This window comes from Benincasa hispida, chromosome 1 (assembly GCF_009727055.1).
Source record: "Benincasa hispida cultivar B227 chromosome 1, ASM972705v1, whole genome shotgun sequence".
NCBI classification, from domain to species: domain Eukaryota; kingdom Viridiplantae; phylum Streptophyta; class Magnoliopsida; order Cucurbitales; family Cucurbitaceae; genus Benincasa; species Benincasa hispida.
In genome coordinates, this window is record NC_052349.1 from 36191684 (window position 1) to 36217675 (window position 25992).

Consider the following 25992-nt stretch of genomic DNA (forward strand, 5'->3'; position numbering starts at 1 on the left):
ATGTACCCTCCATTGAATTATGTATTGTGATATACCTCATTTCATATCGTATAAATAGTGATGTATGGTACCTTTGTAAGATACACCTCAATTGAACATAATACATTTGTTCTCTATTTTCTTCACTCGATTACTCTCTTTTGTGTTCTTATATTTGTTGTCTCCTCTCTCTATTTTATAACCAATTTAACCTTTTAAAATGCTACAATTTAGAGAAATCAGATCGGACTGTCTGATTTCAATCGTGTGGTTTATATTGGCGTAAGGCACATTGAAGTCCACAGACATTCAACGCACGTAGCATTTCGTAGCAACCCAGAGATTAGTACCCTCGTAAAACCCTCGTCTCCATCTTCCCCAATTTCCATCAAACCAACAACTGCACTGCTAAAATGGCTTGGCGCTCATCTGGATCTCTATCTCGCTCCCTCATTTCCTCTGTTAGGGCTTCTTCTCTCCGGTCCGCTCCTTCTCTTCCTCGCCTCCGCCCGCCACCTCTCGCCGCTCGACCTCGCCCTCAATCTCGTCGCCTTTCTTTTTCGACTTCGAGGTACTTCACAAGTTTCTAAATTACCTGCTTGGTTTCTGTGTGAAAGGAACTGACGAATGAATTTCTGAGGAAGAAATGTAGTTGAATTGCCATGTATTTGATGCTGGATGCTTGTTTTTTTTTGCCGTCTTGATCTCTGTTTACTATTGACTCCTACTTATGTAAAATTTATAATTATCAGGTTATTAAAATTCAATGTATTCTAGGTCGAATTTTAGCTATTTATGTTTTTTTCCCTTTAATTTCAGATTAATTTTTATGCGTTTATTTTATTTTATTTTATTTTAAGAAGTTTTTATTTGTGATTGCATTAAAAAGGAGTTACATAATTCTTGTACACATTATCCCTTACATTCCGACGCAACATTAGATCTAACCATTTTCTGCTTCAGGTTTTCGAAACATAAGGTCAGACTGTCAATTGATGGTGTTTATTTTAAATATCCATAAATAACTTGTCACGTTGCAGTGTTTAATTTTCACTAATGTCGGGGATGTCTGGTAAACTATAATTAATGGATAGAGACACTGATGAAGTTTTTAGATGTATATAATACGAACCAGCTAAAATGTAATTTAGACAAATATTGCGGATGGAAGACGACACTTTTTATTTTGTTTTGTTTTATTTTATTTTTATTATTATTTTTTTTATAAGAAACAAATTTCATTGAAGTATGAAACACTTCAAGAACTTACTGAAAGGAGGTTATTGTGGGAAGGAGTGTGGTTTAGAAAATTTGGAGGTAGAGCTCCAAACCAAATGTTCTCCCCAATCAACTAGATCTTTTTATACTCTCTTCGGAACATTTTACTATTTCTTTCCGATCATAAATAACCATAATTACTCTAGAAGCATTATCTCAAGTTGAAGCAAGAAGAAAAGTCTTTTGAGTTTTGATTTTTAGGTGACCACACTCCCAAAGAAGGGAGTGGCCACTCACTTTAGCTAGCTTCACTAACTGTATTGACCATTTCTTGCTTTTGGGCCATCCCTTACTCTACCATTATTATAGGGGTATGGTGTTCATGACAGAAATATATTGAGCATGAGAACCAGATGACATTGTAAAATTTATCCTCAACCTAGAGATTCAGCGCCCACTGGTTTGAAATATACCAAAGAAAGAAAAATCGAATAAGGCAACATATTTTCTTTGAGATGACCGATGAACTGGTGAAAAAAGGGTAGTTAGCCTTTACAACTTGCTTCTTACTTGAAGCATGTGAGAACCCAAGGAATTCGAGCCCTAGCTTTATTCTTTTCATGGCCTGACAACTTTATGCCATCAAGAACCATCCGCTGTGCATCTCCGAAGCTGGTTAGAAGAATATCATTTTTTGTAGCTATGTTACCATACAAATACGTGAACCTCCTGAAGAAGGAAAACAATCTTCCAGGTTATGAGATAGCATTCTCGATCTTAGTTTCCTTCCTGAAGAAGAAAACCTTTAAAGGGCTTTTATATATTTGTAGCTACATTCTCGGGATATTTGAAAACTAAGAAGGAACTACGTGAGATCTTCCTCCCTGCCTTCTTTGCAGGGACGGGAATAATATAGAAATCAAGGGATCTCAACCACACTAGTTGATTGAGGATGGTCTTCCCAGCCTAATCCCTTTCAGTCAATAGCTTTATTTATCTCCCCTTCCAGATTACTTACTAAGTGTTGGCTTTGAAGCAAACTCTTGAGTTTTTTCTGGTAGACCCTGCCAATTCTTACATCTGTTTCCCAACTATCGGGCGGAAATATTAATATTCGCACCAATTTATTTGCCTCTCTAGGTTGACACATTTCAACCAAGACTCCATGGTAGTTACCAATTTTCTGAGTATCATATTGCACCAGCTTGGTTTTCTGAGTTATAGATGAGACACCATTGCCTTCCATCAATACGGTGGACTGGAGCACCTCTGTCGTGCCTTCAGTGGCCCACCAAAGAAGATTTCATTGGCCACTTTATTCTTTACAAGAGCAAGATACAACCATCCTTTTAATTGAATGTTGAACCTTAACAACTTCAGAACTTTGGAAAATTACTTTTCAGGTATACTGTATACACTACCTCTCAAGTTTCTTATTACCTTAATCATGACCTTCTCCACTATGCTGAAATCAAAGTCTTATAATCACATGAAAGGGAACCCCATAAAAATTTCCAATATATTCTAGTCTCCTCTACTCCATCTCTTAATCGTAAAATTTCTCACATTAGTACTTATTATCTTGTCTCTCTCTTGATCAACTTTGGCTCTTTTTTGTGGTCCTATTGGGTGAGGGGGTTTCCTCTTCGCCGGCTCTCGGGTGTCCTCTTTTCTCTCTCTTGTTTATATAATACAGTTTCTCAGTTAAAAAATCTCTGTAATATTCGCTCTCTGGTGCTTGATTGCAATTTTCTGGATTTCTTTAATGAGTTGGAGGCATGATTTACCCCATTTTGTTTCAAAATGTCCTTTCCAGGAACTTGGGAGAACTGGGATGCACACAGTCTCTTCTGCCCATGCACAGCATCATGGGTGCTACCTGCTTGACATCCCACCTATGTGTTAGCGCACGAGCTTTTTGCGAGCTGTCTCATGGTACCTTCTGCCGTACTTGTCAGGATCGCTAGTATCCTCTTTGTGAGTCTTGTTTACAGGAAACATGAAAAACATAATAGTAAATGATTCTTCATGAGGTCATTATTGAGTGATCATCTTTTATAATCATGATATCATAACATCTCGGTGAATTTTTGTGTTTGGATGATATAATGTGGCATACATTAGGCAGTTATTTTTATACCGTTAAAATGTCATTAATAAGAAGAAATTGGGATTGGGATTGATAGGAAGGAATGGAAAAGATGGGTGATGCACGAGGACATTCTATCATTCAAAAGCGGGAGACTGTCGCAGCACTTGTAGGTCCCCCTTTTTCGGCTTTTTTTTATTCATTTCCATTTCATAGTACTATTTTTTGTGGAATTTTCTAAACTTCATTGGAAAAAGAAAAGAAAAAAAAATCTGAAGTGGTGCTGGCGAATATATGCTGTTGAGGTGGGTGAGAAGGAGGATCTATGGGAAGAGAGGAAGAGGATGTTCTATCCTGCTTAATGAATTAACTTCTTTTAGTTGTCAATGGAGAAGGTGAAGAATTATTGAGTGGTAATATTAGTGAGTTGAGATCACCCGCTCACTTAAATTCTGTCAGAAGAATGTATTCGAGGTTGATGTAGGCATACTTATCGAGGATGGTGTTAGAATCTCCTGCCGTGGTAGATGATACTTCATCTCAATCATGCATAAAGCTTTTGAGCTGACCTTTCTCGTTACTTCCGTAGAAAATCTGTGCTGTACTGTAAAGCTGGACACATATATACTAGAGGGTTGAGGTTGATAACTTGCTTGCACACACCTCTGTATAATACTGGATCCATATGTTGAACTGAAACTAATTCTCTTCATAGTGTAAATCTTACACAAATATTATCCATTTGTACTGCGTGATTATACCATGAAGTACCCTCTGTTTTATTATTAAATAAATACTTCCTTGGTATGTGCATAGGTATTCCCTTTCTTCCCCTATAGGTTTTCCTAGATTAGGGAACTTTGGTTTTAAGTTTTGTCGGATCTTGTAGCAGTCATTTTTAATTAATGGTGGTGGTAGGCTAAAATGAGCATCTATGAAGCATAGACACAGATACGGTTACACGATACGGATACAATCGGATACGGCGATTCGTCAATTTCTAAAAAACTAAGATACAGATACATCTAAGGATGCGTTACTTTTTTATATATATTTTTAATATATATATTTCTAAGAAACAAGTATACTGATACATTGAAAATACATTTTCTTTTTCTTTAAAAAAATCTAGAATATAAATAAATTTAACATACAAGTTAATAACAATAACACAAAATAGAATACAAATACTGAAATATAATACAAAAAAAAGCAACATCTAAGAGGTTGAATTACAGTAGTTAATAAAATGCAATAGAAAAGTGACTCATTGCAAAGAAGAAGAAGAAGAAGATTAGAGGGAGAAGTAGGAAGATATCCAAATGGTTTATATTTTGGTGGACTTTGTGGGGATTCAAATGTGAAGAAGGAGATTAAATGATTCTAGTCTAGGGTTTGGTCCGTCATTTTTTTCTTCTTTTAGTTTTGGACTCGAGTAGTGAGCTGGTTGAATAGGTTGCCTAATTTTAGATTGGGAAAGATTAGATGAGTTTCTTATCTTTTTTCTTTAAAAAAAAGTACGCATGGAAATAGATACTCAAATCGCATGTCAGATACATATCTGGAAAGTATCTGATAGTATAGATACGTCAAATCACGTGTCAGATACATATTTGGAAAGTATCTGGAAGTATCGGTATCCAATACGTGTCTGATACTGATTCTTTGCCTCACATAAAGTATCTATGCTTCATAGATGAGCATAGCTCAAATGGCATAGTGTTTACTATCAACCTCGAAATTAAAGGTTCGACTCCTCCACATTGTCAAAAAGATTAATGGCAATGGTAGTCTATGTGACAATACATGAAAGAAACAAAAGCATTCATTGGAAATGAACTGTAGAGCAGAACATTTTCTGCTGTTGATGTTTTTATGATGGACACTTTCAGAGTCATGAAACATTTCATCATTGAATAAGCGTACTTTAATTACAAAGAACTCAAATAAAAATTGTAAGATGTCCGTGTGTTTTCAAGTTCTTATGCTTTTCCCTTTTGCCTTACATTGCAGGTACTTGAGTGATCTCCAGTAGAAGCACACATGTGAGCAATTCTATGTGGGGGTGAAGTTGAGTAGAGAGAGAGAGAGAGTTTCTGGTAACTTTATTAGGTAGATAGATGCAATAAAACAATTTCTAGCTGTTCCAGGAATTAATCCTTCGGTTTGCGTGTGGATTCCCCAAAATTATCAATTATTATCTGACCTGGTTTGTTTCTTCTGGGCCTGAATTTTGTAACTATACTTTCATACCTGTTACTGGATTTACAATCACAATATGAAATTTTTCTTTCCATTAGCTTTCCAGTACCCTCAACTTGAGCATTATCGATCTGGAGTGAATGGGGAGAAATATTAATCCATGCCTAGAAGATTAAGTTTCCAACATGAAAGTATCACACTTCATCAATATATGCCTTCTACACTAGGCTGTGTGTATTTTTACTCGTATAAATGCTTTTAACATGTGGACAACTAGGATACACATGTATTTTCATTTTCCATATGTTCAATTGTGAATGAATTATATTTGTTCATAGGACACGAACTTTTGAAGCACCAATTAGAGTAAAGTATGTCAGGGTTTTGAATGGAACAGTTGTAATCACATATCCAATAATAGACACGAAGTAGAATCATGTAAGGTTTTAAATGCTTGTCTATATTCAGCTCTGAAGGGTTTAAAAAATGAGATTGGTGTTGAGTGGCTGTTGTAGCTCTGCTCATATTTGGAATCCATGTTGTAGGTGGGAGCTTCAATAGCAACAGCCACATGGGATTGCCAAAGCTGATTTGATTGACACTAACATATCATGTTTTGTAAAGCCAGGTTTATGGTTTCATTTGGTCCACATTGCCAATGCATTTCATGGATGGCTGCTTGCAGGAGTAGCATTTGGAGATCTCTGTTGATTTTAATGGCCCATAGCCTTAAGCCTAGCTGGTGTTATTGTTCCCTACAACTGGACTGGCCCTTATGCTTCCTCTCATAAAATACTCGTTGGAAAACCCAAAAATATTACCTGCAATTCAACAATGGGGACCTTCAAACCCCATCACATATTCTTTCCCCCCACCCCCACAAGGTACTTGATTGAAAATGATGAACAGGGTGAGGACAGAGATGGTCTCTCGAGTCTCGATCTCTGACCCCATCTAAGTTTTTAATGTTTGTTTGCAGCAACGAGTTAGGGTGAGGACGGAGATGGTCTCTCGAATCTTGATCTTTGACCCTATCTAAGTTTTTAATGTTCGTTTGCAGGTGAGGGTGGTGAGTTTGAAGATAATTCTTTGATAGTTTCTTTTAGAAGTAACTGAACTTTTAGCTACTACATAAAAAACTAAACTTTTTTGGGCAAAAAAGTAGGTAGATATTCTTAGTGAAAGGGAAGAGGGAGAGAGATATCAGTTTCAAATTGTTAAACTCTCTCTCTCTCTCTCTCTTGCACGATTGTATATCTAATATACAGAAAAAGGACTGTTGTGAACCCCAGTTAGAAAGTAAGTGCACTTGACAAAGTAGAGAGAATCCACTTGACTTCCTTTTACTTTGCATGATCATCATCTCTATCATTTATGAACCTTTATTCCATGCTTAGCTGCTACTATCGTCATCAAATAGTAACTCACATTTTCCATCATATTTTATTGTACTTTCAACTAACATGTAATTTAACATTGTCTCATGTTAAAATAAAACAATTGTGTTCTTTGATTAGATTGGTTATCAGGCTTTCTTTAAAACTTGAAAACACTGGTTTAACGTGGGCTGAAATAACCTAGGCACCTTTTGCCCATTACTAGATAAACTGAGGCAAACTAATAGTTGTATCCATTTGCAAATTAACTAACCTGAACAAATGGGGTATTTCTTCTATCAAGTTGAATGAGATTTCATTTGGGCCTCTCAAAATAGGCCATCTGTACGATTAGAATGTAGATTAACATAGTTACGGAAAAGAGTTAAATTATATGACACAACTCCAGACACAAAAATTCGAAGTTTCAATTGATATAGTTACTAATTCAGAGTTCTAATTAGTACACCTAAACTTTAGGGGTCTAAATTAGTATTTGCCCTAAAATGTATTTTTCGCTACAAATTCTTCACCAAAATTGGTCAAATTTCCCCTCTACTTATAAATTTCCTCAAAAGGTTTTTCTCCTAAAATATTAATGTACCTTAATTTCATTTTTTTTGTCCGATAATGTTTGCTTTCACAATTCCTTGAATCTAAGACCTTTGGGCAGTGCTTTTAAGGTTTCACTTGTGACGGTTTTCATAATCTATTCGCCCACTATTTACATTTGCTTAAACGTATACCATATTTCAGCTTTAATCTATGAAAACTATCATCCATAGAGAACAAGCACGAATTCTAGTCAATTCACTAAATAAAGCAAAGAACAAATCAAACGGAATTAAACATTAGTAAATTCATGAAAGGTAAAGATTCAAATGTCTCCTTCCTTTCTCTTCTCTCCAGGAGACAGGGAGAGAAAGATCGTCTTAGCCTAAAATTTTGCAGACAAGAGGACATGAATAAGTACTTCCAATTTCCTGTCCAAATTCAATAACTAACTTGTAATAAATATATTTAAAAAAAAAAAAAAACAAGCAACATCTACCTAGAAGCCAAACTAGCCTAGGGTTATCCAAATGGAATAAAAAAAGGGATAAAAAAAAAGGCGGAAAAAAGAAATAACTTATTAGCCAAAAATAATAATAATAAATAAATAAATAAAATAAACAAGTAGTAATAATAATAATAAATGTATAACAGTAAACCATCCAATCAGATATTATTTTGAAACATTGCCCTTCACTAGCCAAAAGAACCATCTTTTCTTTGTGGGGTTACCATCCCTTTTCATGAGATTATAATGAAAAGAAAGAACTTAATAGCAAATGCAAACAAGAGGTGGTTCTTGAGTGGATTTCGCCTGCAGAAGCCATGTGATTGGCCAAGGGAAAAAGGTTAGGCTGAATGCTAAATGAAAAGGAAAAACAGAAAGCATAAATAATCAGATATATAATAAAACTAACTCATAATTATCCCAATCATGTACAATTAGGTCAGGATGCAAAGTCATCTATCCTATAAAGATGTTTAAACCACTATTATTTGCTTTGTCTGATGCTTCTTCTCACAACCTTTTTTTTCCCCCTTTCTTTACTTATTCTCTTTTGCCAAACAGAATGAGGATCCAAAAGAAATCACTTGGTTTTAGATGTGTATTACAAACATCAGCCTTGGAAAGAATCCCACAAAAGTAGTTTGTAAAAGTGATTCGTTTTACTTGTGTTGGATAAGAAGCACTCCTTCGTTGCATTGGAGGGACAAGTCAAATAGATTGTTAGATTTTGACTGATATTGATTGTTGTGGTTTTGTACGACTTTCAATCATGTATTTTTATCAAAGTTTCCTAAAAGTAGTTTTTGTGTAAGGTTGGTATATTGCTCCTAAAGGTGTGGCTATGAAGGCAGCAATACAAAGACAAGAAAAAAATCAACAATATCTCAAGTTTGGATATTGACCAAACCATTTTCCACCCTTTTGTGGGGTTGAAGCAAATAATTGAAGTGATTTTGAATTCGATCTTTGACTGTCCTTTTTTCATAATCGCAAACGTCTAAAGTATACTATAGACTATGCATTTAATCTCACAAGACAACCATCTGACTTACAATATTTAGAATCAGAAAATTGATAGAATATTCGATATCCTAAATAAGTTAGCCACATGATGTGAACCTAACTTCAAAGATATCTAGATCAACAACCTATAATGATTCGATTGAGGTAAATAATTGAAGGGTGGGTTTGAATATCTGATTTTGTGAAAGCATCTCCAACGTAAAAAAAGTGGTATAATTAGAGAAATTGGGGAAGGGAAAGATTGATGGGAGTGGGGAATCCTTTAGTTTGAAAGGGAAACAGTAGAGATGACATAAGCATTGTCCACTGGACCACTAATGGTCGGGAGAGAATGAGAAGATAAGAAATGCAAAAACAACATATATACCAAAACTTGCACTTAGATCCTCACAGCCTTTCTCATGTTTGTTCATCGGAGAAAACCAAGAATCAAAATTTGTTACCCAAGCTTTCAATAGTAGTTTTAGGATTAGACAAAGAATCAGCAAGCAATCCTGTCCATTTTATAGTTCAATATCATCTCTACTACTAATTTGGGAATCTGGGTTTGCAATGATTTTTCAAGGCGAACAAATTGAATCATTGAAAGAGAACAAAGGACAAGATGAATCAAATGAAGAAGAAGAAGAAGCAACAGACCAACCTGACGGTGTTGGAGCTTTGGAGTGGCTGAACTTGAGCTTGGGGAGGAACAAACAGCTTTTAACTGAATCACAAAGATCTGCAGCTTCAGCCAAAACCTTTTCATGCAACTTCTGTAAGAGAGTATTCTACAGTTCACAAGCATTAGGAGGCCATCAAAATGCTCACAAGAGAGAGAGAAGTGCAGCTAGAAGACACCAAGCCCACAGAATGATGACTTTACTTGGTCTTCCAATTCATAATTCTATGGTTAGATCACTTGGTGTTCAACCACATTCACTTGTGCACAAACCAGGTAGGGAAGACACTGCAGTAGTAGCAAGATTTAATCATATCAAAACTAGTTCATGGGCACCTTTCATGCTGGGGGATGCCATGGACTTCATGTGGCCAGGAAGTTTCCGCTTTGCTCAACATCAAATTCTCCCAGAGCCACCACCACCACGAGAACCACCAATGGAACCGTTCAAGCTCGATCTGAATCTCCGACTTTAATTCTGTCTGTTGTAATAATATGGACTTGTCTACTTCATTCCTATAGTGATCAATAGTTCATTCATATATATCAAGTACATGACTAACTTTAGGGGAAGAGTTAGAATCCTATGTGAAATCAGGAAAATGCACCATTAATGTTAAATCTCTTCTGCTTGTTGAAACACAAGAGGCCTGATTTGTTTCAACATTAAGATTTAGAGTATATAAATTACATCAAACTAAGTAGGCCGTAAGGGGGAAGGAAAAAAGATCAATAATAATTTGAAAGTTAAAGATTCTTGCTTTTGTCATCTCTTCCTGTGGTTTCCTATTAGGGAGAAATGTCCCATATACATTTCAATGCTCAATCACAGGTCAACTAGAGCTCCAGCTTCCAGTGATCTAGAAGATGATAACATTCAGAAAGCTTGGAAGTAAGCTCCATCAACATAAAGGAGGATTTAATAACAATTTTAGTTGCTGACAGCATTTCAACTTATTCAATTTGATAAATGTAGGATCCAACTGCAGGAGATCTGATTGCTTTCAATGTGTACAGAGAACTACATTCAACATTAATGTCATCGTTTCTATTTTGCAGAACCTAAAGTTCACATCTCATAACCAGATTAATTGCAAAATATTTCACTAAGGATGATGACATTAAACTATGGATCAAAGCGCCAAAAGCAATGTCAAAATTAGACTTGAGAGCAATGCTGCTGCATAAGTGATCTATCTGCAGCAAAGTTTTTGAGGCTGAAGGGTAGTCGTAGCTCTCTAGTTCTATTTGCCTGGCTTCTTTTCCAGGGGTGTTCGAGTTGGCATAGCTTGCAAAAATCAAAGTTGGCCCTGCAGAGGATTCAAGAAATGGAGTACTACCAGCTGATATGAATTCATATGTGATCTCATACTGAACAAAGCCAGGTTGTTTAACAGAACGATCTCTCCAACTAAATGGATGGAGCTATTGATTGTTTTTAACACATATCAAGAGAAGGGTCTGATGAGAGCATTCACTTGAAAATGCAAATAAATATCTAACAACAAACTCTAGATTTATGTAAATAAGATTAAGCATTTATGTGTGAGGGATTAGATAAGAGGAATATCAATGCGACCACAAAGACCTACAAACAATTGGGATTGTTCTCGGAATTACCTCCCTTCAAACATTGCCCGCATCTGATCTAGTGCGATTCTTCAAAGAGAGTAGATAGTCAGAAGAATTTCCCATGAACGATCAAAACTTTAGACTCTAAATAGATCTCCTCCTCCTTGTCTTAAACCTATCTGCTGTTTGGATTTCATTAACTTTAGGTGACTTGGCAGGAGGCCTTTGTGATATCTCCTTGTCTTTTGCATGTGATGCCATGTGATCTGACGGTCTCTTCCGTTTTCTGGATTTTGTGGCAGAAGATTCTGCCCTTTTAGTTTTCCGAGTCACCAATTTCTTATCCCCTGTATCCCCGCTTTGACATGGGGTCGCAAAACTGTTTGCCGTTGGTAAGTCTTGATGTTGAGCACCATTACTATCGGTATCTCTGAAACATGCACCAGATTCTTGCTCATTCTTGGGTAGTTCTCCACTTGCCTTAGATGACAGATTGCTCATTCTTGAGGAACTCTTTGCTCTATTACCACCGCTTGAGGGATGGCGTGTGCTCCATCGTGTGTTCTCAAACCATCTGCTAACCTGCAAATGGAATAAATAATTGAGCCTTCCACTAGAATAAAGTTTTAGCTAAAACTTCAAAGGAACCCAATGCATAACCTGCTTCAGACTGAGCCCTAGTTCTTGTGCCAAACTCTCCTTTGTAGCTCGTTTAGGATACTCATTTTCTTGGAATGATGCAAAAAGTCTCTGGAACAATTGCAACAATATTAGGAAAAAGGCATGGCATTAAATTAAAAATTAGTGATCTTTTCTTCTAATTAAAATGTTGGACCTGCATAAAAAAACTTGATATATCGGAGTTAATAATACATTTTGTTTCTCATAACAGAGAAACAAAGATCTCATTGTCTCTTTTTCATCTTAGCTGTTTGGCCCTCTTACTCATAACTAACTAGTTCTGTATTTCTGTGGAAATCATACCGGCGTTTCAAAATCTAAGGCATTTATGTTTTAAAAACCAAGTGAACTATACAAGCACAAGGAAACTGATATTTCGCAATAAGTTGTCCAAAGACCATGAAGGGTGTTGATAGCTAATCTAACTAACGTCATGGAGGCTGATAATTGATAGACTTGACTGGATTCGGAGTTGAATGTTAGTGACACGTTCATTATATTTATTTTGAAACAACAAATATAATAGATCTAATGATCGTATGGCTGCAATATTCATCTCCTTCGATATAATCTTTTACGCATCAGCATGCATTCTTAAATCAAGTTGCAAGGGAACCCAACGGGAGAAATCTTTGGATAAAACCTTATTTCCCAACCCCACCCGAAAAATGGAAAACAAAACATACACGAGAAATAAGACAAAAGAAGGAAACAGGAAACCCCAGTTCAAAGAAAAAAAATTACAAAAGAAAAATAAAGACGAAGAAAAATTACCTCCAATGCAGGTTGACTGAGTCTTCTATTTGATGATGATGTGGTTTGCCTAGCAGAAGAACTAGATTTTGCAGTGTCTACAGGAGTTTCAGTCACAGAATTATTCACATTTATAGCAGCTGCCTTTTGACGAGTTCTCTTATGGCTGCGTTTAGTTTTTACATTAGTTAAATCATCATTAGTCCCATTGTTTGACAATGCAAGAACCAGATTTTCAGGACCTCTCTTCCTAGTACTACTATCCCAGCCTCTGTCATGACTTGAGTCCATAGAAGTACTCCCGTAAGTGTCGTCACTTGAGTCGGTAGGAACATTCCCGTATGTCTCCTTCAATAATGTAATAGGCAAATGAATAGGAATTTTTTACTCATTTAGTCTAAAACTAAGCAAGAACCCTGTTAAATATCTAGACTCTCTTATATAACATTTAATGCACAAGACACATAAACATGATGTACTAAAGCTACAATAAACACATCTTGATGGATAAGCTACAATTACATAAACACATCTTGATGGGGATAAGGCCACTTGATTTTATTATTTTTTTTTTCCCTACAAAGAACAAACAATAAAAGAAACAAAAATTATTTACAAGAGGATAAAAGAATGAGAAATCATTTACTACTGTTTCACATTCCACAACCTGGGAAAACTAATAGAACGTACTCCCGTACGTACTTAAAAGCATGGAAAACAAATCTCTCTATTTTTTGCTTGGAAGAATATAAGGTTTATTTTGATAAATAATAGTTTATGGAAAAAACCCCAGGGAATAATTACCCCAAAAAAAAAAAAAATCTTCGAAACCGAAGGCCAAAACGACACATGAAACCTCACTAAGGACCACACTTCACAAGGGTCTCTATCCCTACCTTTGAACACTTTTGTTCCTTTCCCCCCGATATCCCATAACACTGCACACACCCCCACAAACTCCAAAAAACGACCTCTCTCTAAAAGGTGAATGGAGGAGGAACTCCCTGATCATCACACGAATGTCCCCTTGGCCAGCAATCCTAACATCAAACTCTTGCAGAAAGTAGCTCCACGCAGTCCTTGCATACTGACAGTCTCAAAGAAGAAGATCCAGGTCTTCCTAGCAAAGCCTATCTAAGTGTTCACTCGACCGAGTAAAACTAGCCAAGTGAATAACCTGAATTTTTTAGGTATCTTAATCCTCCAAACCACATAAAAAACCGATTCCCTGATGGGGGAAGGATCCAACAACCACCTGAAGAAAGATTTACTAGAGAATCATTCACTAGGATTAGGACTCCAAACACGAATATCCCTCCTCCTAATCCTAAAAGTACACTCATCCAATAAAGAAAAAAGAGAGGCCACCTCCATTGTTTCCTTATTGGACAAATGACAACGGAACCCAAAAGAAAAAGACAGAGTTCCCCGACCAAACCAAGAAGATGAAGAAAGGTATAGCAAAGAAGACTATCCCCCCACCCATTGATCTTAAAACATATCCTTACCATCACCCACAATACGACAAACCATATGAGAAAAAGTAAGAAACTCAAATGAAATTTCTTTCCACGGATTTCGGTATGTCTTTCACCCCTTTGGCGACGTAATCAAAAGGATGGTTGCCATGCTTACTCGCAATAACCCGATGCCACAAGGACTCAGGGTCGAGGGCAAAATGCCAAAGCCACTTCGCCAATAAAGCTTTGTTACTAATGTAAGAAGAATAAGGGTTAATTGGGTAATTAGGCAATATTCTAGGTTAATTCCCTTTTTACCCTCACCCATCTGTTATGAAACACAGTATCATTCTAATAGAAGATTCATAATCTTGATTTTCGGGCGATTACTCCTTGAGGCTACTTAGACTACATTCATTTGGTATCAGATCAACTGCCTAGGCCAACGTTGACTACCATCGGTGGAGGACCAAAAAACTCTTGGTGACGCCGATCACAAAAGGGAGCTTCATGAGTTGTGCTCATTGCTGAACAACCCACATCTAATTAGGAGAAACCCTTGAAATTCCAAGAAAGAAGAAACCAGAAATTTTTCAAGATTTTGCAAGAATGGACTATTGTCGATTAATGATGTCTAAGAAAAAATACAGCAATTGGTGTGGGCAAGAAAATCAAATTTACTTCCAAAAACAATGTTGAAATTCTTACTCAAGTGATTCAAAAGAAGAATTCCTTCAGAACTCAAGGACACAATTGTACAACCTATAGAACAGATCCTATTCAAGTAAGGTCGTGATTCAAAGAAGAATTCCAACATACTAATTTTTCCCAAGCTCGATTTTCTCAAAGAACCTATCATTATCCACGTTGGAAATTTGATTCTAGTGATTCTAATGATTCCAATGATGTTTCTAGGATGGAATAAGAAGACAACAATATTGAAAAAGGGCCCAATAATCCAATCAAACCCATTTTTCAAGAAATCGACATAAAGATTGGAAGTTAGATGAATTAAAGAATCATCAAGAGTGGATGTTTACAACCTAAGAAAAACGTTCAAGACTCGAAATTACTCTTTTGATTATGAAACACGATCAAGAAAAATTAATTCCAGAAAAGCAATGGATGAGTCCTATACCCACTACGATTGAAACATATCCAAGAATCCAACAAAATGACTACTTTGGTCCCGTAGCATTTGAGGAAATAAAGAAAACAACAAAGGGAATCCAACGTTCATTGGAAAATGACTCATCATATTGATCAATTATCAATTCATTCAAGAACGGATTGATTTTATATATGGAAGAAAAAAACAAAAGAATCATGAATGGAAAATTTTCATATAGAAAATCTTGAAGATAAATTTGAGAGAAATTTTGTTGAGACCCATATAATCGATAGAGGCAACTGGGGCAAAAATCACGCTAACGAAGCAGAAGATAAAAAGAATTTGAAAATATTGATTTGGAAGTAGTCTCAAGTGAAGAAGAAAAATCCAACAAAGAAGATGGAAAAGAGGTATCAAACATCGAAACTCTAAACGTCGAGGCAAAAATAAAAAAATCGACCAAGAACGACACTCTGATTGCATTTGAGATCGTTTACCACAATGTCAAAGAACTTGAAGCAAAAGATGAAGAAAATGTGATCCTTGAAGGGGTCTCTTCGGAAGCTAATTCTTTTGTGATTGTTCCTATGATTACGATTTTGAATGAGCTCGAGGGAAATTTCTTTTTTGGGTTTATGGCCAATGGAAAATTTCATTATTTGGTGGTAATATTGGATTTTTTGTCTTGGATTTACTTCATTAATCGAAATAACTTTGATCGAAATGTTGGAAGTTGATTTGGCCTTGTGCCATTGAACGAGTTTATTACTTCTTGATTGTTTCATTTTTTTCTTTTTAAAACTCGAGGACAAATTCTCTTTTTGGAGGGGTAGAATGATGTAAGAAGAATAGGAGTTAATTGGGTAATTAGTCAATATTCTAGGTTAATTCCCTTTTTATCCCCGCTTGTAATAAAACTCTCTAAATAGGAACATTCCCCTCTTGTATAAAACACATTATCATTCTAATAAAAAATTCACAATCTTGATTCTTGGACAATTACTCCTTGAGGCTACTTAGGTTACATCAGTTACGCATCCTTAGATTGCCTATCTCCAATCACCTTTGGTTAACAGGCCGACCAACCATCTCCCAACTAACAAGATGAGAGCCTTCCCTTCATTCACCCCTTCCCGAAGGAAATCTCTCATCAACTTGTCTAGGCTCTTACAAACCAAACTAGGAGCCCGACACAGGGAGAGATAATAAATAGGAATGCCACTCAGAACCGATCTAATCAGGGTCAACCTCCCAACTTCCGAGAAACAGCCTTTCTTCCACGAAGCTAGTATCTTGCAGAACTTTTCAAAAATAGGATCCCAAAAAAACGTGGCTCTCAGATTACCTCCCAACAGGAGCCCAAGGTATGAAGAAGGGGAAGACTCAACCTCAAAACCAATCACATTCAATGGTGTTAGATGATATAATCAAATCTACCTTCACCCATCAACTTAAGCTTTTAGGTCAATTGGTGATTTAAAATGGTATCAAAGCAAGTTGATTCGGGATATCCAAGGTTCAAACGTCTACAACGTTGTTTCTTCCCCAATTAATATTCATTTCCACTTGTTGGGCCTTCTTCATATTTCAAGCCCACAAGTGAGGGGGGGAGTGTTAGATATATAATTAAATCTACCTTCACCCATCAGGGCTTTTGGGTCAATTGGTGATTTAAGAGATGGGTTGAGCTAAGTTAAAACTTAACCCAATGTTTGGTCCACCAACTTAATGACTCAACTCTACCAGCTTCTATAGTATTCACTATCGAAGTTCACACATTTATCGAGAAACTCTATCTTTACCTCCCCCCCTAAATCCATTTCCAATAACTCCATCCACCGGCCACTACCGATAACCAACTTTGGCGATGTGCTCTGACGGCCACCACAACTCCAGCAACTACCTCTGACCTCCAACTATGGCTATAACCACCATTGGCGACTATTGCCAAATCACTCCACTGACATGCTTTTCGACGACCACCTGTAGCAAAGACCACCTCTGACAATCATCTCCCTCAACCACCTCCAATATCCAACTCCTTGAACTACTACCTTTGGTGCCAACCACTTATGGATGCCACCATGACTGCATCTTCTAAGGCTTTCCACTTCTCTGTTCGACGTAAGGATCCTACCAACATGGCTAAGTCCAAATTTGGTGTTGCTCTGATATGACCTGTTAGGGCAACAAACCTCTATATATCTCTATAATTGTACGATATTGTCCACTTCGAGCATAAACCCTCGTTATTTTACTTTTCATTTCGCCCAAACAGCCTCGTAGTTGTCCTCCCCAGTATACTCATGATCATTCCCTTATCTAGCCAATGTGGAACTTTGACTGCATTCCCAACACCAACAACATGCATGCATAATACACCCTAACCTACAATTTGACATAAGATGCCATAAAAAGAACTGAACCTTGATGACCTTCTTTTTTTTTTTTTTTTTTTTTGTGCATCGACACTCATACATTCCATTAATGTGAAAGTATATTGTAATTTTGTTGTTTGTATGAGACAAGTATTTTGTCTCCCTCAAATACAATGGTTGCATGTAAAAAATTGTAAAATATATATGAAGGTTTTAAGTTGACATCTGAATTAAATGTTAAAAACTTGGGAAAATGTGCATGCAATTGAAAGGTTAAACAAAAAGTTAAAAGAAAAAATATGAAATGCATGATCCGAAAGTAAACTCTAAACCATATTTTTCGAAACTCCCAACAATATATGCATACTTCTAAAAAAGTCGATTCATAATTTTCTTTAAATATATGTATAGAATTATTGAATAAAAATATTTTCAAAAAAATTGTCACAAGAGATGTAGATTGTTTAGGTTAGAAAAAATTGCACCAAATACTCATGACTTCAGAACTCAACTCAGGACCCCAAATAGCCCCTAAATGATAATAAAAAGTAACTCTTAGTAACCAAAGAGAGAGAATATTGGTTGGTGTCCAATGTAAAGTCTAAAAACTTTTGCATTAAAAATTAGATTTTATTAAAGGTATATTACACTTTTCTAAGACTATTTGACCTCTTAAGTTTTCAAATCTTACTATCTAAATTATGAATCTTAAAAAATAGGTCTAAATGTTTTTTTTTTTGGAAAAAAGAAAGCTGGACACTTTTTAAAAATAATTATTTATTGATATTATTAGGGCAAAATAAAATACATTTTGGGTTCCTAAAGTTTGGGGTTAATGTCCATTTCCTAAACTCTTGTTCTCGTAAGTTAACTAATGGTAAAATGATTTGGCGGCGAGCCGATTATATTGGATGATTAGGCAATACTATATTAATTTAATAATACTTTTAATGATCAGGCGTGTTGACAATTTTCTCTCTCTTCCATTCCCCTTTTCTTTGCCTTTGCTAGCGACAATGGATGGTTGCTCTTCTCTCTCCTCCTACCTTGTCGAATGGCGCCCAAATCCTTGGAGAATAGAGAGGAGGTCTCCCTTCTTTCTAGATATGGTCCGAAACAAAAGGAAGCTTCCCCTTCATTGTTCATATTCATATTGGCACTTATCAACGATAACTCCCAACAGATGTGATGGCAGCACACATTCGAAGGACTAGAAAGAAAAGGGTGGAGACAAGAGAGCGTATGGCGGCAAACCTTGTCTCCAACAAAGTTGCCCGAAGAAAAATGGGGAATGGAAAGAAGATAAAGAAAATTACCAACTCAGATGTCCAGTCACCAAAGAGATACTTTTACATTAATGTAATATAACTGAATCACCTAATCAACAATTTAACTACCTAATCATCTTATTGTTAGTCAATAACAATCAAAAGATCTCAGGAACCATTTAGTACTAATTTCCAAATTGCAAGGACGGCTGCATTTTGAAACAGCAAGGACCAAATAGATAGCACACCAAACTACCGAGATCATAGGTATATTTGGCCTTATTAATTAGGGTTGTTAATCGGTTGGTTGACATTGGTTTTGGGGAAATTGACGTTGAAACAACTAGTCAGTTTTCAATAAATGGAAACCGACTAATTTTTTATGGTTTATTTTGTTGATTGACTAACTGTTGGGTGGGTCAGTCAGTCGGTTTTTTATTTTAAAAAAGTACACAATAGAAGAGAGAGGGAGAGAGAAAAGTTGCGATAGAGATATGAGAGGGTGACAACCTTTGAAAAGAGGATGGAAGAAGAAAGAAAGGAAGAAAAGGAGAAGGGAAGAAAAAGGAAAAATAAAGTGAAGGAGATGAGAGGGAGAAAAGAAAAAAAGAAAAAGAACAGGGGAAAAGAAAGAAAAGGAAAAAAAAAACAAAAGTTGAAAGCAAACCATTTCTGAAAATTTGACCTGTTTTGACCTATTTCTGAAAATTTATGGTTTAAATGGTAAATTTTGAAAGTAAATGAAAGTTAAAAGTTGAAGGACCAAAAATTTGGTTCCCTTTCTTTTTAATCAATTGTACTATAAATACTATTGTAAGAGAGAAGGAACATCTTTCTACCATAGTAAAGATCCAGAGTAGAACGTACTGAAATTTTTCAAAAGAAGAGGCCTGCTATTAACCTAAGCTTCAGTTAGCTGATTAAGACAGAAGTTACCTACGTATCAATTATTCCAATCGGGCAATCTGATATTCTTTAAAAGAAGAAACAAATGGTCGATGAACTATGTTTGCATAATGTTGAGAGAGAGTCTCCCATATACTTCAAAGAACAAATTGGCAGATAGCAATATAATTTCTAATTTTATAAGAATATAATGCATTATGATTATAATGAAATACTCACATCATGTAGCTTCTTGTAATCCAACCGTTCAACCTGTCTTCTTCCTGAAACAGGTTCAAGACCATCCTTTAGACTTGATAACTCATTATGTAGTGCACTCTTGCTAGGACCGCATCCAGAACTTTGCCCATTAGAGTTTTTCACAGACAAAGTATTATTTAAGGAAGACACAAAGTCATCATCTTTGGAAGGACGGTTATTGTCAAGTGCAGCTAGATCTTCAGAATCAGATGTAAAGTCAGAACTTGAACTTTCCCTTCTAACACCTTCATCAAGTTCTGGAACACTGGGATCATAGTCATCATCCTCCGAATCATCAGAAGGGAGACCTAAGTACTGGTCATCATTGGGTGGAACCTCTAATCCCTCAGAAGCAGAAGCATATCCAGATGTATCAGAGTTTGATTGATCAGAACTTGAACTTGATTCATCAGAACTCGATTCATTGTCCTGGTCAATAGTATCTGGAACATCAGGATCATAATCGCCATCTTCAGAATCATCTGAAGGAAGACCTAAGGTGTGATCAGAATTTTGTCCAGCAGCTGCTGCTGCAGCCTCAGGATAGACTTTCTGCACACAGTAGAGGAAACTAACAATATAACAAACAACGGAAAAAAAAGGGCACTATTTGAATATTTGTTGCAAAATTAAATTACCTCCCAAGTATCAGTTATAGAAAGATTTGATCCTTGAAATTCATTGAGCAGATCCAAGCAGTCATCTTTACAATCACATCCGGGGCATAGCCATCCCTCATCATCCGGTGGAACTGTGAGAGGGAAAGAGGGAGCATGAACAAAAAGTTACTTGAGAGACAAAATCGACTTTTTAGTATCTAGTTGACAGTGAGAATATTACTGTCTGTATTTAGCAAAGGTGGTTCTAAACAGAACTGATGGAACCCACGATCACAAATACCATCACATAATATGATGTCATTCTCAAGGGACAGTTCTTTGGATCCACATTTTGCACAAAATATCTGATACAAGGTCAGAAGTTCACAATGTAAGTCATTTATCACAAAAAGCAGATGCTTCAACAAAGCCAAATTTTATGCAGAATAAATCAAAAGATAACATCTGGTAAAAATTAAATTTAAAATGATATCCCCCTACATCCTCGCTGTCTATCTGTCCTTCAGAATCGAATAAAGATTCAGAAAGCCTCCCTTCAGCACAAAGTGCGTCAATACGTTGAAATAGATCTCTTATCTTCAATTTGCGTTGCATTATTTCATTTGATGCCCGCTGAAGTTCCTTTTCGGGCTTCAATTTATCTGAGCTGCATGGTTATAATAATGATCAGCAGATGCCACGCATTTCATTACATCCATTATGATAGATGAAATGAGAAGATAAATAATCATAGGATACATTGATGACTAAAACAAAATCAAATTATAACAAAAAGTTCAATACTGATCCAAAAATATAGTTGTAGTGCATAGAAATTTCTATCCGCTTCATGTGAGGATGAAATAACAATAAATTAACTTCTATGTTTATTATCAGCAGGAGCTCTAGAAGTCTGACTTGGACAAAATCATAATTCTTGAAAGCATTGAAGAAAACAGAGTGGCCAGTTGTAAATAATAGCTGCTAAATATGAAACAATCAACAAGTGTACTAAATCCAGTGCTGAGGAACTACATAAGGCTGTAAGGCTGCAAACCTGTCAGCTTTTAACCAGATCCACTCTCTACCATGGGGTAGAGACCTATAAAGAGCTTTTATGTGAGAGAGAGAAAGGGGGTGGGGAATATCTCAAAGAATACAAACACCACAGAAATAGAAATCAGTAGAGCTGTTTACACAATGAGCCAATGACCATCTGTCAAAATCAGCAAAGACAAAGTAATACAAGACAGTATCAGGACACAGTCGATCTAAAAACCCATAAAGGGGAAAATACATACCTGAACCCTTTCCAGCCTTCACTAGAGTAAGCTTCAATCAAGCTCTGTTCATATCCGATGCGGTTCAGTAAATATCTCAACTGTTTCCTGATTGATGAATACTCATCAACTCTTGCTTCCTTTCCTTGTATATTTCTCTTTTTCTTCTTCTTCTTCCTTTTTCCCTCTTCAGCAGTAAAATTATTCAAGTAATTACTTGGTTCAGGAGCTTTAGCTTTCTCTTGGGTCCTTGAACGCAAAACTCTGTCACTGCTTACAAGGGACCTTAACCTATAATTTGTCTTTTTTGATTTCAAAATTCCCTTATCCTTGCGACCCAATTGTTGCGAATTACTGGGAATTTTTTCTAAATTTTGGATAGAATTATTTTGAGTTAAATCTTCAATAGGAGGGTTCATCTGTTCAATATGATTTTTGTTGACATCTTCAACTGGAAGTTCCGAGCACTCATTAAGAAGAGTTGTTGTCTCAACTTCAATAGGTAATTTTAAATTTTCAGTATCTTTATCACTAGATAATAAATTGCCTGCTTCAACTTGATCATTGTCAGCATGGTTAGAGACAGTCTGATTATCTTTTTCTAACAACTCACTAAGCAAATATCCCGAACCAAGTTCCATATTCTGCTGGACCCCTGGTTTTTCTTCATCTGGACCGTCAGTTTTGCTGGAATACTCCGGAGTTGTTCCCAATTCCTGATAACCTGAATGCATTGGCTCATTTGAAAGACAAGTTAGCACTTCAACTTCAACACTGGCCTTGGCTTCTTGTACGGGTTCAGCACTATTATTAGGTCTTGATTCTGTATCAGTATTTTCATCTCTTTCTTCCATATTGTCACTAGCCTTGGCTTCTTGTACGGCTACAGCACTAATATTACATCTTGATTCTGTATCAGTATTTTCATCTGTTCCTTCCATATTGTCACTGGCCTTGGCTTCTTGTACGGCTTCAGCACTATTATTAGGTCTTGATTCTGTATCAGTATTTTCATCTCTTCCTTCCATATTGTCACTGGCCTTGGCTTCTTGTACAGCTTCAGCACTATTATTAGGTCTTGATTCTGTATCAGTATTTTCATCTCTTCCTTCCATATTGTCGCTGGCCTTGGCTTCTTGTACGGCTTCAGCACTATGATTAGGTCTTGATTCTGTATCACTATTTTCATCTCTTCCTTCCATGTTGTCACTGGCCTTGGCTTCTTGTACGGCTTCAGCATTATCATTAGGTCTGAATTCTGTATCAGTATTTTCATCTCTTTCTTCCATATTGTCCCCTAAGAATATCAGCTAGACTCCAGTTTGACTACTCCTGCTCCTGATTACATCAACTAGGGGTTGCTCAGACTTAAGGCCAAAGAATCAACCACTAAAATAATGTAGATTCTTGCTCATCACTTTTGGAGATTAAAAGGTTAGTTCCTACTAAATCATTTTGGAGTTAATTTTTTCAATTTCTACAATTTCCAAGGAGCAGCAATTTTCCTTTTCTATGTACTGAATATTTATTCTACATACGTTATGGACCACCTCAAGCACTCCCCTCACCGAAATTCTCCACGGATATTCATCAGTGTTGACTATCAGGCACTGGAGAGACACCAAGATGACCAACATCAGCCATCTTGAAGGATATAAGGCTAGTAGTGATAAATAATAAAATTCAAGAGGTATTTTTGGGTTCTACAATCCTCTTTGATTTCAGAATTCCAGAAAGTGTCAGCAAATATTAACTATAGGAAATTTTCAATCAAGATTGAATAAAAAACTATGTTACTAGAAAATAATCTTAAAATATTCTCTTTATAAGATAAATTCAAGAGGCAAAATTACCAAAATATATATGAACTCAGCTTCTACTGTGACGAATTTGTCCTTATAACATTAATTTATGAACTGAACAGATATCCAATTTTGAGATAGATTAAAAGGTATACTCAGAAAAAGTCATTTATTTTATTTTAATTTATTTTTTGTGAGAGAGTACAAACAAATTCATCTGACCGCCAGTAATTCTTGAAATTCTTTATAATATAACTGCCTAAAATTTAGTTTCATTAAGATATAAAAAACCAGAAAAAATGAAGTTCGAATAACAAAGTTATAGAAAACAAATAAAATAATTTAAACATTATTCATTATATTGTTAAATTGTGCATGAAATTTTCATTCCATAATATATAGGTAAATGGAAGAATGAATTAAGGAATGGAAATCTGGAAACAACTTACAAAAACTCAAAACCATGTCAAATCCCCTTTGATACAGAAAACAGCATGCATTATTATCATCATTATTGTCACCATAATTATTTTGATAGATTTGATTGATAGATGGCATTACTAAAAGAATGATAAGGTAACTCACAAGAAAAAACAGATACAGGTTCACTTAGCACCATAGTCACTCACTCATAACATGCAACAATGAATGAATTATCAAAAGTAGGGAAACAACAAGAAAAACTGATAGTCACTCACTCATAACATGCAACAATGAATGAATTATCAAAAGTAGGGAAACAACAAGAAAAACTGTGGACTTAACTAGTTAAGCTATCAAAGCATCTTCATGGTGAATAGTCAACTTGCCGTTAATAGTTAAGCTTCCTGATAATAGGATGTACATCTTCTAACACATCGAATAAAAGATGAAATTTTTAAATAAAGACACTACGTCAATTCAAACCTGAACAGACCATCTAAAAGAATGAATGTCTAAGGCACTAATCATCAAATCCATAAAATACTAGTGTAACAACACATGATAATATCCGATTTGTTCCCTTTTCAGTATTCATAATTTCAATTCTCAATATACATAATGGTGAGCAAGACAGCCATTCAATACTATCCATTTCTAGAAATTGGAATTCATAATTTCAGAATATTATATTGCAAAAAGGAAAGAAAAAAAAACGGAGGGCGAAGCTCGATGGGAGTTACAAATGGCCAACCATAAGCTCAGCTCAGGTTGGCTCGTACTCCAACTCCTACCTCAGAAATCTGCACGTCCAAACTCACAAATAACTCCAATAACGTGAAACAGAGCTTCCAAGGGGGAAAAAACTTAAGCTCAACTTTATAAAATCGATTTTAGCAATGAAATTCTTCAAGAATAAAATATTAGTCCCCGGTATAATATTTCAACAAGGAGAGACAGCAAGTCGGAAAAAAAAAAAAAAGAAAGAAAAGAAAACAGAACTCCCGAATCATTACGCCTCTATCTCCGAAAGTCAAGCAAACAAAACGGAAAAGTAGGAAAAAGGAAAGAGAAGAAACAAATGCAATTAACGAGATAAGCATTCGAAGAGAAGAAGAACAAGGCAATGTATTAACTTCAGAAACTCCATTTCCTTTTCGGGGCGAATTGACAAGAAACAAAGAGAATCTAGCAGATATCCAAGAACGTAATAGAAAAGACAAGAAAAAAACCTATGGAGAGAAGATACCTGGTGCTGGTGAAGAGCATAGTATTGTCCGTGAAAGAGGGATCTTGTAAGGCGGTGGAGATGTTTGTTAATGGAGTTTTTGGAAGAAAAGAGTAAGAAATTTAGCGATGGTGGTGGTGGTGGTGGTTGTTCTTGGTTCTTCGTTGTGTTCTCAGCAGCTGGAGGAGAGAATAAAGCGGCTTTGTCTCAGAGTCCTCCAAATCTGGGCCACCGTTGTTACTCGGTGCATTTTGCCCAGCCTTCACGCGCACCGTCTGCATCTGCCTTCCGCTACTGCCGCTCATAATCATATTGTATTGCGTCTCATTCTGGGCTCCATCTCCATCTCTTTTGGCCCATTTTTTACTTTCTCCTTTTTCGGCCCAATCTTTCTCTTTATGGGCCTAGGCCCATTCCATTGTAGGAGCTTCTGAACTTCTTGCTGCCCATATTCTTCTTTTGCAACTCTTAGATCTAGCTAGAAAATTCCTGAAATGAATCCAAAATTATTTTAAATTTGTTGGCACAGGCCTTCAGTGCTCCTTCGGCCCACTTCTTTAGTCTAGAAGTGTTACAGGAGCTGTCCTACATGTAACGTTAGTGGTGTCAGGATGGATAACCTCCAAAGTTGTAAAGTATCAATGGCGAGCTCGATTCATTGATCAAGAATTCGAAGGTTTGACTTT

The 25992-nt window shown here is 36.2% G+C and overlaps 3 protein-coding genes across 11 annotated transcripts; 2 read left to right on the forward strand and 1 right to left on the reverse strand.

Annotated features, from left to right (window-relative positions):
• Positions 1 to 269: 269 nt before the first annotated feature.
• LOC120074027 lies at positions 270 to 5585 on the forward strand. 4 transcript variants are annotated; one of them, XR_005480892.1, is made up of 4 exons: positions 270 to 550; positions 3014 to 3174; positions 3384 to 3455; positions 5300 to 5585. XR_005480892.1 is itself a non-coding variant. In XM_039027151.1 (4 exons), the coding sequence occupies exons 1-3, from the start codon at positions 393 to 395 to the stop codon at positions 3404 to 3406; spliced, it is 300 nt and encodes a 99-aa protein (XP_038883079.1). In that variant the 5' UTR covers positions 273 to 392; the 3' UTR covers positions 3407 to 3455; positions 5300 to 5585. The 4 variants fall into 4 exon arrangements, 3 of the variants coding, with proteins under 3 accessions (XP_038882967.1, XP_038883079.1, XP_038883151.1); XM_039027151.1 differs by having other exon boundaries at positions 273 to 550; positions 3014 to 3132; XM_039027039.1 differs by lacking the exon at positions 3384 to 3455.
• Positions 5586 to 8099: 2514 nt separating this feature from the next.
• Positions 8100 to 25647, reverse strand: LOC120068397 (homeobox protein HAT3.1). 6 transcript variants are annotated; one of them, XR_005479200.1, is made up of 10 exons: positions 25328 to 25628; positions 21878 to 23466; positions 21078 to 21243; positions 20818 to 20941; positions 20616 to 20728; positions 19957 to 20529; positions 12636 to 12962; positions 11841 to 11930; positions 11229 to 11762; positions 8100 to 8230 (listed from the first exon to the last, which is right to left on the reverse strand). XR_005479200.1 is itself a non-coding variant. In XM_039020162.1 (9 exons), the coding sequence occupies exons 2-9, from the start codon at positions 23143 to 23145 to the stop codon at positions 11325 to 11327; spliced, it is 3099 nt and encodes a 1032-aa protein (XP_038876090.1). In that variant the 5' UTR covers positions 23146 to 23207; positions 25328 to 25627; the 3' UTR covers positions 10556 to 11324. The 6 variants fall into 6 exon arrangements, 4 of the variants coding, with proteins under 4 accessions (XP_038876090.1, XP_038876083.1, XP_038876099.1 ...); XR_005479198.1 differs by lacking the exon at positions 8100 to 8230 and adding an exon at positions 10556 to 10918 and having other exon boundaries at positions 25328 to 25627; XM_039020162.1 differs by lacking the exon at positions 8100 to 8230 and having other exon boundaries at positions 10556 to 11762; positions 21878 to 23207; positions 25328 to 25627.
• Positions 9099 to 10364, forward strand: LOC120068428 (zinc finger protein 7-like). Its single transcript, XM_039020198.1, has one exon. It carries the CDS (start codon positions 9500 to 9502, stop codon positions 10082 to 10084), a length of 585 nt encoding a protein of 194 aa, XP_038876126.1. The 5' UTR covers positions 9099 to 9499; the 3' UTR covers positions 10085 to 10364.
• Positions 25648 to 25992: the final 345 nt, after the last annotated feature.